General features: G+C 43.1%; 1 protein-coding gene across 1 annotated transcript; it reads right to left on the reverse strand.

The window, feature by feature from the left end:
- Positions 1–3581: 3581 nt before the first annotated feature.
- Positions 3582–10551, reverse strand: stc2a (stanniocalcin 2a). The gene is made up of 4 exons (XM_056382112.1): positions 10022–10551; positions 7747–7889; positions 6833–7044; positions 3582–6594 (listed from the first exon to the last, which is right to left on the reverse strand). The coding sequence occupies exons 1-4, from the start codon at positions 10158–10160 to the stop codon at positions 6231–6233; spliced, it is 858 nt and encodes a 285-aa protein (XP_056238087.1). The 5' UTR covers positions 10161–10551; the 3' UTR covers positions 3582–6230.
- Between the last annotated feature and the right edge of the window lie 646 nt (positions 10552–11197).

Here is an 11197-nt window from a genome sequence, read left to right on the forward strand (position 1 = left end):
GGAGTGCAGGGTTAAAATCCAAGGTCTAGTACTGACAACCATGTTTTCCAAATGCAGATAAGTTAATTTGGCTAAACAAATGTCTTTTCCTGTTTACCACAGCTTGTGGCAGTTGTTTCAGGCCCTGAAAAGCAATGTATTTTAGATAGATAGATAGATAGATAGATAGATAGATAGATAGATAGATAGATAGATAGATAGATAGATAGATAGATAGATAGATAAATAGATAGATAGATAGATGGTAGTAGTTGATTTTGTTGGATTGTTATAACCTAAGCCCACAGCAAATTATGGCATAGCAATCTCATTAAAATAAGCTGCTGCTATTTTCAGCACTTAATCAACCTTGAGAGCTTGATTAATTTTACTTTGGTCAGATCTGTGATGTGCGCTGATCATACCATCATATCATATTTTCATATTCTAGAACACATATTTTTTATATGCCAATGTGGTCTCCCTCATCTGATGTCTAGTTGCAGGAGCAGAGCCTCACATATTTGTGCATTTCTCTTTGCTGAAGCTGACTCCTTAAAACCTTAATGATCTTTCAACAGGAGAGGAAAGAGTATCCTGGTCAAAAGACTCCTGCTGGACCTACAGTATACATTACTCAAGTGGGAGTAAAATTACTTCTGTTAAACCCACTCAAGCAAAAGTAACTCTTTTAAACTGTTGCACTAAACACCACCCAGCTAATGTGGTCACTATGAAAGGGCATATTAGGTATTCTGTCCAAATCTGCATTAATATGAATACTCCAACAGCAAATTCCTGTGTAATTCAGCAATGCTGTTGTGACTGTTAAACATTTTGTCTCAGAAAGCGAGAGCAAAGGTTGCCTTAGTGAGGAAAAAGAGATTAAGTAAACTCAAATGAAATATCTTGATGATTGTGCAATAACAACACAACTGTAGGCTGTCAGGTGTTTTTTTTCTAAAAGCAATATGAGTACAGCCTATCGTTGTAACTACTTATAAAGATTCAGACTTAGTCGTTTTAGGACGTATTCAAAAAACCAGAAGAACCCGAAGACATAATTTCAGTTACTTTTCGCCCCAGTCTTTTAGAGTATTATTTACTGCTTGCTTATTGAGTTAGTCTTGTTAACACAGTGTTCCACTTCCCCAAGGCAGACCCACCCTTTATTTGAATCCTGTAGTAGCAGCACACATCACCCCACCCCACTCCATGTGCTGCAGGGCCTGTCGGGGTGGTTGAACAACACAGCACTGTTTGTCTTGAGCTTCTGGTTTCTTGTTAAAAATAACAGACTGCTGGTCCAGGTGTTACTGGTTTGATACTCTCAGGTCAGTATCTACCAACTGAATGAGGGTACTATGACACACGCATGTTTGTGCATTTGAATGTGTGTTCCACCATCTTATATATGCTGCTGTAAACTATAGGCCTTTTGAGGCTGGCAGTAACTCACGTGCTGTGTCAGCATTTTCTTCCCTGGGAGCAACACACTCTGTATTCCCCAGTGAAACTGAACTGTGCTACAAGAGGTTCCACTCATATTATGCTGCTAAACAGGTCGATATGATTAATCAGTACTGAGTAAATAAAATTTTTAGTACCAATTGTAGGTAAATAGAAGACATCCATTGCTCAGAGGTCAACAGGAGACAGGAGTGGGGTGCACCCATTAACCCTCGGATGGTTCTTGAATGAGGCACCCGGTCATTAATTCATTAGTTCACACTGGAGCACAGGGCAGACGTTCACAAAGCACCCAGGGCTGACTATCTCAGGTTTCTCTGCTCAGAGGCACAGTCTCTGTGGCTCAGCCTCTACTCAGATGTGATCTCTGCCACTTCCATATTGATAGAGCTCCGTTGCCATACCAACCATGCAAGCTGGGAGATTCCTGGTCCAGCCAGCAGCCCATTGTTTGGCCAGGAGGTCATCCATCTCAGACTCGATGTATTGTTACAACAAGATGAGTGTGACACAGCATAATTTCTCCCACACACTGTAGTGCCAGAGAATGTATCACCTCGTGCTCTGTGGCCTTGCTTATCAGCTCCCTGACTGTGGCGTGACACCGATGGTGTTAGCATAGCTTTGGTATGTAGCTCACACTGCCCTTTCTATCTGTGGGCAGAGTAAATATATATATGAGAGAGGTGACAAAAGTTATACCAGTCTGTCTTTTCTGTTTAAACAAGCAAACCTGTGTGGTGGTTTTTAGACATAATTATTGTGCTATATATCAAGTGCATATTAGGTAAGTTGGTATTTAAAAAATCCTCGAGCAAAACTGAAGCAGTAAAGATAAGATGAGATATCTTAACTTTTAGTCCCAAATCTGGGTCAAGCTCCAAAATACCCTATGATGATGCAACTTGATAGCGCCTTGCGTTAGACCCTCCCTGCTTCCTAATTACCCATTTCTTTCCCACCCTACATCTTCAGTTTGTAACACAGGCTCAAGTCTCAACCTCAAACTGAGAGAACCCTGATTACATCATGGGGGTATTTGTTTTAAACTTTGGAAAGCTCCCCCGTAAGCCACATTATATACAAGACACATATAGACGTTATACAACTGTTTTCACAGGCTGAGCAGTGCTCCCTGAGATGACCAAACTGAACTTCATCGGTGGAGTGCTCCTTTACTGCAGAAGAAATGCATGTGTTGTTCCTATGAGCTTGTTTGGAGACATACTGTCCTTGTGTGCTTCCTGTAAGAGATAGACAGATAAAAGGAAGCTACGGTACTAAAATATGAGATATCAAATTCTTTCCCTAACTATTCATTTCAGCTTTAAAAGAATTTGCAGCTTCAGTTAAGCAACTGAACTCACCCTTATTAAAAATCAGATAATTGCACCTGCTTCCACTATCTGCTTTTATGTCAATAAGCAGAGAGATGTCACCACCCAGTGGTCATTTAGTATCACTACACATCATTGATGATTTGTTAACAGCTGGGGCACTGTGGCAGACTGCAGAGGTGCTGATATTACATATATTATATGTATGTGTTATGACATGGCATGTAGCTTTCCTTCATCTCTGTCACACTGTACACAAATTGGTAAAAATAGAGGACAGGATCTGTGTGTCGAACTCCCATATAAGGTCACTGCAAATGCACCTCAGTGTACTTAACTTGACTCTAGAATAACTTAAATCACCAAAACAACAGTAGTCTACCTTTCAAATCAGAGCCCTGTCTAAATGTTTAGTGAGGTAATGTACACTGTTGGTGACAACTCATAAAAACTGACACCGTGAACCCACCCCAAGCATTGCATACAATCCAGAGCTACTGACGTAAATGTTTAGGCCTTTCAATAGGGAGGATATTTCCAGTCCTTGAAACTTTAAACACAGCCCGTATTTCACTGTCAGAAAGAGGCGGCAAGTCAAACGAGAATGGGGTGTCTTTTAACCTGTGTGTATACCTGAGACGACCAGGCCCTCTCTGCTAACACGCTCAGAGCTGGTTCAATGTTTCACCTCCCAAAGTTTTGTCTTCTTGTGTAAAATAAGACTGTATCTGTTCACAATTTTAAACTACTTCTTTATAAATGAAAATTATATTGAAGGACACAAGATGTTCAAAATACAGACAAAAATATTTTAATGATAACAAGATACATTTGATTTCATGAGTCCAAAGATATTCATAGGATCATATGCCCAATGTATTACAGGTGAATTACGAACTTCTAGGCCATGTTCTGTATTCTCAACAGTGAAAGCAGAGTCCTTGTGCTTAACAGAGGAAAACACTTAATGTGGCGATAGAGCACTAACAATACAGGAAACATAGTTAGTTTTATTTTCCTCTGAACAGACAAAGAAAAGCCATTCAAGCCACTACATTATTACAAAAAGCCAAATGACAGAGAGCTGAACAGATTGTCACTTTACACACATACAGTACATTCTCAATAGGATTAGCTTATGTCTCGTGCTGGGATGTCACAGGAATCCCAACTTCCACAACAGAATAAAAAAAAAAGCCTGAAAGCCTCACTGATGATAAATACCATTGGAGCTTATAATAGTCTCTAAATGATGGGGAGTAAAAACATTACCTTATTGTAAGTACATCAGGAAAAAACAAAGTGAAAAACCCTAAACTGAGCCACAAAATCTGAGCATGTTTTATTCTCTTTTTGCACCAAGCGCTCCCCAGCATGTGTTGTAATGTGCTCACAAACTGCACTTCCACAGCTAAAGCACGTGACTGGCCTGAAATGGTCAAAAAGCCTGCGTCTGTGACCTAAAGGAGGAAAAGAAGAAGAGTTCTGGGAGAAGTGAAGACTCAGTCACTCATCACGTAAAAAAAAAAAAAAAAAAAGTTGAGTATGTCTCTCTCCTTCTTGCTCCACTCCACTCTGCTTCGCTGTGTTGCTGGCTCTTGGCTATGGCCCAGAGGAATTCTCTGGTGGCCTCGGTAAATATAACATTTAGAATAACAGCGCCAGAGCCCCCGTGTGTGGACTTAACCCAGTTCCTGGGTCCTCGCTGCGTTGCCTGCGGCTCTGACGGGTAGAATAACAGGCCTTCATGTCTCTCCTGACCTAGGTAAGGGACCGGAGAGGAATAAGGGCTAATTTAGAGGGGCCAGAGATCTGGAGGGTTTCTGTCAAGCCTCTTTCCTGGCCACTGGGACACTGAGAAAAGGTAGCACGGCTCTTCTAAAGAAGGGGCTCAATCTGGTCCTAAGGAGCATGTGGGGATACAGGGCTTGGTGCTGTAATTGATAAGTAAAACCTGGCTGATTAGAGGGCGACTGATCTGGTAACCTGGTCTCATTTCTCAACCTGCAGAAGTCCAACACGAACTGACAATCCTCCAAAGTGCAATATCTAAGACTTTTGTGGCTCAACATCATTGTAAAATAGCTCAACATTAAATCTCCCCATGACACAGTATCATCCATTCACTTAAATCACAGAGAAGCGGTCACTGTGGACAATAACAAGTTTAGGCACCTTGATGTGTGTGATTTTTTTCATACATTTAAAAGGACTTTGCATCAAAACTTGACTGGACATCCTCCCCTTCCTGCAGTTCACTGATAGCCGACAGTTAAACGGAAAACCAACTCCAAATAATATATCAAACCAAAGAATATATAACGTCTGACAGTTCAGTTATTATTTGCGAACAAGAACAATGATGTCTCCTGAAGACATTAGTCTGCAATGTCACTGAGACACAGTTTCTGAAGCTCTATTAACAATGAATGTGACACTTTTCGCATCCAAGTGAGACACATGTCAGAGTAGCACTAATACATATGAAACAGAAAAGAGTCCATTAAACGGTGTCTGCTATGTTAGTCTCCCATTCATTGCTGCCCAGACAGCTGTGCTTGATGACATCAGAAATCAGTCTTGGCTCTCTTACTTCTAGCTTTATGATCGATACATACAAAGGGTGAAATAACTGTCCATATTCATAGTATTACATTTGCATCCTCTTTAGAGTGGATTTTCACTTTAAGAATGCACAAGTTTGTTGGCTTCGTGGCCATCATGCACTACAACTCATATGTGCCAGAACTGGACTTGAAACCTGTACAATTTGTATTTAATTATCAAGTATCTATAATTATAATACACATTCCCACTTTGAAACAACAAATGGTGTATGTTACATATCTACAGACCAATGTGTGATGGGTGCAATACTGTGAAGAGAACAACAGACAGCACACCATATACTATGTCATCTATATCAGTATTGCATATTGTAACTATATTTATACATGTTTATATAAATATAGATAAGTATATTTCTATGTACATTTTGATATTTCAACATTGCATAAAGAATAAAATAAATAATACAAATATAATCAAATCTTACAGTAAGTATGATTTGAGAAATGCTATATTAGAGCCAAAATAGTCCTAACAGTTGAAATAATCATGATAATAACAATTATTATTCAATTTAAAAAAATTGTGGCCTACAGTCTGGCATAACATTACAAGCTACACCACAATTACCCTGCAAGTTTACCATGTGGGACTGCTGGAATGACTGGAGAGGGCGGAATAAGGACAGGAAAGGTCGGGACTTGTTTCCTTCTGCTCAGTCTGTCTGGGAATTTGTGTTTGTGTGTGTGGAGAAGTGTGTGTGTGTGTGTGTGTGTGTGTGTGTGTGTGTGTGAGTGTGCGGAGGTGTGCATAAGTCTGCAAGTGTGGTTTTTAAATGGTGTAGGGGGGTCAAAATCAGGACAGTCGCCTGCACTTTCACCTCCGGATGTCGGTGGCCTCGGGGTCTTCCTGCTCAGCCACCACGCCAGCTTCTGGACTCTGGCGGCGCGGCCCCTGACTGCGATTACGTGGGTGAGCGTTGAAGCCCGCCTTACCGGCTTTGTCCTTGTCGCCTTGCCGCGGGGGGCGAGGGTGCTCCGGCTCAGGGAGGGAAGGCGAAGGGCGACGGTGGTGTTCGGCGGGAGTCCCGGCAGGGGATGGGGCGAGGGAAGAGCAGAGACTCAGGCTGTCGCACAGAGCCCCCCAGTTCTGCTCGCACTGTAGCCGGACGCTCCGTGTCAGCGCCTCCTTCACTTCCTCTCCGCAGCTCAGGAGAATATTCACCAGCTCCACATATGGACTGGGCAGAGAGAGGCACATTACTCACAAGACGCCTATGATTTTATGTTTGGAAGCACAATTCATCAAGGTCTAGCAAATGACAGCAATAAATGGAATTGTACTATGACTATACATGGAAGAACAGAACATACTCCAGGGGAGTCCAGGGAGGGTAAACAACCAGAGATAAAAGAGAACGGACAAGCCTGGAGTGAATATATTCACACAAGCTGTCCAAAGTTGAACCAGCCACTCACCCTTTAGGGAAGAGATCTTGGAAATGGATCATCTCCACCATGACGGCTACATTCTCCTTGGCAGCAGAGCACAGGTTGTGTTTGATATAGCACTCTCTCTGGAGCTGGAACACCATCTCCTTAATGGACACACACTTCCTGCTGATACAGCTGAACTTGTGCCGTAGCCCGTGGGCCATACATTTCAGAGCATCCTTGATGAAGGACTTTCCCTACGTAGACACAGAGAAATGACTGTGGAGTGAACTCTCAAGACACAGACCTTTGTTGATGCTGTTGAAACTTGAGGGCTCATGCTTCATAGCCAAAGAAACACTTGTTACTTACACATGATAGTTTTGGTAAATGTCATGCACCTGTTTCAGCAGCGCTGGAGTGTATGTGTGGCTGTGTCAGAGGAAACTTTGTACGAATGCGTAACTACGACTCTCCCGACTTCGAATGGGGAGATGAAATTCTGCATGTATGGCAGCAGATCTTGTTATTCTGCTGCTGAAATCGTCTGGATTTGTCTGCCAGAGATGTAAGTTCCTAGTATGTGAGCCTATAGACATATTAAGACCCCAGTCAGGCCTGGCTTGGCAGAGCTTCAGCCTCCACTATGTATGAAAAGGGAGCTAACTGGGCTCATAGCCAGCTGGCTCATGACCCTTGGTCCTAACTGTACATGCATCAGTCCACTGAGAGGGAAGTGAACTTCCCAAGAGAGGAAAACAGATTATGAGACGAGTGTGTGTTTGATTGTGCTTCTAGAAAAAACTGATATGATTTAAGGTATGTAGATAAAAAAGCACAAGTAAACAAATCTGTTCATGGATGACGAGTGTGGAGCAGTGAACCAGTGAAAAGGAGAAGGAATGTTGCCTCCGGTTATACCGTTTTTTTGCAAACAGACAGACAGACTAGTTTAGTACCTGAGAGTCAAATTTGCCAGCGTTGTGCAGGAACGTCATGCAGATTTCCTGTAGCCCTCGTATCTCGCAGGAGTTATTCTCAAAGCACTCAAACACACCACAGCCGACATCCCCTGCACTCACCAGGCAGTGTTGGATCTCAGCTGGAAAGAGAGAACAGGTTAGGGGAGGGACCTTATCATCTGTTCACAGCAGAGACAGCAGCAGATTGTTACAGGCGTGTTGGCAATGAAGACCATACGGCTTGAAGGCACAACTCCACTCTCGCACTGATTGCTGCACGAATCACAAAGCTGATGTGGCGTATAACTATTTCCATAGACACAGGCGGTCGTTCGTGTGCTCACGGCCTAGAGTCTGTTTCGGATACCCTTTGCATGAGAGAGAAAAGGGATGCGGGGCAGGGGGGAAGAAGCCTAATTTCCCAAGCTGAGGGGTTCCTGCAGAGGAACACTTGGTGACAGAGATATTACTGTGTCATTCTGCACCACAATCCATCTGCACTGCCTAGCATTGAGATGGGATGGTGCATTGCAGATACAGCCTTGACTACTTGGGGAGGAAACACAAACGCAGTCATTTCTATTGTCTGTTGATGAAATGTGCATCAACAAGTCTCTCATTAATGCATTAGTAGACAGACTGAAATAACAATATTAAGGGTGCATCATTAGCTTCAAGAGGGGACACGACAACAGCAATGCAGGCAACAAACTTGTTATATGAATATGTTATATGTTATATGTCAAATCAGCTCCTACGCACTACTGGCTGCCTCTCAAGTGTCATTTCTCTTTACTATAGCCATTAAAGACAGGAATAAAACACATTACACAGAAAAAGAAATTTCCAAGAGAAAGTGACGGTTTCTCTTTTAAGCCCAAATTGCTGTCTGAGAGCATGCATTATATGACATCTGACCACCAGCAGGGAACCTGTCACATAAACTGCTGCTTGCCCCATGTGACATTGTCCTGAGTGTTTTATTTCTTAGTTAATATGGCAACTTGCAGGTTAGGTTTGGAGCCAACAGGCCGTTTACAGTTTCAGTTTGGCTATGAAAACCCTAACTGTTGACCGAAGTAAAACATAATTACACGCGTGATTTGTCTTGGAGCTGATAAGTGATGGGCGTGAGAAGGTTTTGTTTTTTTTTGTTTTTTTCATTTACTTCAGTTGGAGGTGCGCACCAGCTGCGTAAAAAATGACTTTGTCTTGACCACAGCAAATAAAGGATCAAATGTGACTTATTAGAAATCACGCTTGTCAACAAAGAGCCTCTGTTTTGGGGGGTGGTGGGGGGGCGCAGCAGAAGGGGGAAGGGGCAGAGCTGCTGCGGGGGTTTGTAGGCACTGAGTTGAACTTTAGTGCGCAGGAAAAGTGAGCCGCTGTCAGCAGTGCTTGTTTTGGCATCACGGGAATGTGCTTGGATCGTACGAGCTTGGCCGCAACGTGCATTGAATTACACAGTGGTGTTACCAGGGTCTCTACTGTGAAAACCTGCATTGGAGTTTGTCCCTATTTTTCAGCGTGGAGGCAAGATAACAATTATGCTCTGATACTGTGACACAAGTTCACATGGTGGGTCGCAAGTCATGCTGTGTATGAGAGAAAAATCAGCCAGTGTAAACGGCAAGTTTCAGGGGAAACGCAGCAGCAGCCCAGTGTGGCATTAGTGCTTTATGTTCATTCACAATCACACTTTGTCTTTTCGAGTGTTTAAGAACCATTTCACCAGAGGATTGGTTCAATAAATGAACTCCAGCTCGCCTCCAGCGCTGACCAACCACCACACTACTACAATCATTACTGCTCCACTAACCTGCTTGACCGCATCACCCCAACATTCATCTGCCTACACAACACATGCAAAAGCCTGATTTTTCTTTCCCACTAAAATTGTTAGGGCTACCTATAACGCGCGCACACACGCAGTCTACACCAGCGCACACGCACACCTAGATGCGCTGCCGTATACATTACCTATTACCTTGTGCCATTCTATTAATAGTTTACTAACATATTGAATTTCTGTCTGAGAGTATTTACAGGATATCGTCTTTCTGAGTAATCGAAAAGGGTCACTCATGCAGCGTAGCGCCGGGATTTAAGTGAAAAAACAGCGGCTTGCTCAAACCACCCGGACGTGTCTCCTGCATGGTTTAATTCGCAGCCACAGAAACACGTGCCCGGACAAACCCCACGTAGATGTGTGAGCAGTTGTGCCAACCAAGAATCTCCACATTCTTATCCCCGCTGACACTTCATTTCTTACCTGTATTCTGCAGGGAGAGACGTCCTTTCTGGCTCGCGGGCTTCTCCGGGGGGCTGTCATGAATATCAGTATTATCCGATCCCACTACTCGCTCCAGCACTGACAAGACCAGCAGAGCCACGGCCAGTTTGACCAACATTGCGTCTCCGAGCGGTGCGCCTCGATTCCCCCAGCAAAGATCCGGCAGTGTGTGTGAGTGAGTGAGTGAGTGAGTGAGTGTGTGTCTATCTGTCTGTGTGTATGTGTGTGTGTGTGTGGGTGCGTGCGTGTGTGTGTGTGTGTGTGTATGAGGGTTCACCTTGGATCAGTGATCGGCGCAGCTGCGGCTTGGTGTCTTATGGGGCAGCTGTGGGACTGAATGCATGAGCTGGAAGGGATGCTGCCTATATTTCTCAGAGCCCCGGGTGTCAATTTGGATGAAGGAGTTAAGCAGGTGTTGTCGGTCGGGGCTTCACAACCAATCAGAGACGCAGACATCCACGTCCAAGGTTTTAGGGGAGTGTCCTGTGAAAGTCCCCTTTTTGCCATAAAAATGACGCTAGAAAGCAATATTCATGAGTGAGTTGACTGTGACAGCTATTGGATGACCAAGCAGTGTTTGACATATCAAATCTGCAAAAGTCAATCAGCTATAATATCCCATATAACCCACAGACGTCCATTAACCCACACAGGGACTATAATAATATTTCAACAGGTCAGATTTGCAAATATTGCAAGATAACTTACAGATCCTGCTTGTTGTTGCACTTGCAGCAGGGAAAAGTCAACAGAAAGTCTGTTTTTGCCATAAAACTGGAGCACATATTTAGGCTACATGGCTATGTATGAGAGCAGTGGGAGGAACAAGAAATACCAAGCTTGCCAACAGACTGGAGAAAATTGAGGCATATGATGTCCAAGTACTCTACATAAAATAGGCTTAGCTTGTGGATCTACAACCTACTAAGTCATTAATGCAAGGTAGTAATTAAATTAACTACAGCTTCCAAGATGTCTGAAGTCGTTGCTTTCACAGAAAGTGGGTGAAAAGTTATAACAGAGAGAGTCAATGAAGATGAACGATACAGTACAATCTTGAGATTAGTTTTCTAATAATAACGAGACACAGAACTTTGTATAATAGTCTGTTGATATGATATTGATCTTGAGGTTATGCCATAATGACTGTCTTTA

The sequence above is a fragment of the Seriola aureovittata genome, chromosome 8 (assembly GCF_021018895.1).
Source record: "Seriola aureovittata isolate HTS-2021-v1 ecotype China chromosome 8, ASM2101889v1, whole genome shotgun sequence".
NCBI classification, from domain to species: domain Eukaryota; kingdom Metazoa; phylum Chordata; class Actinopteri; order Carangiformes; family Carangidae; genus Seriola; species Seriola aureovittata.

Coding starts and splice junctions, on each gene's coding strand:
- stc2a (XM_056382112.1), bottom strand. CDS start 10,160: ATGTTGGTCAAACTGGCCGTGGCTCTGCTGGTCTTGTCAGTGCTGGAG. Junction 7,045..7,746: donor CTGGCAAATTTGACTCTCAG/GTACTAAACTAG, acceptor GTGTCTACGTAG/GGAAAGTCCTTCATCAAGGA. Junction 6,595..6,832: donor CAAGATCTCTTCCCTAAAGG/GTGAGTGGCTGG, acceptor CTCTCTGCCCAG/TCCATATGTGGAGCTGGTGA.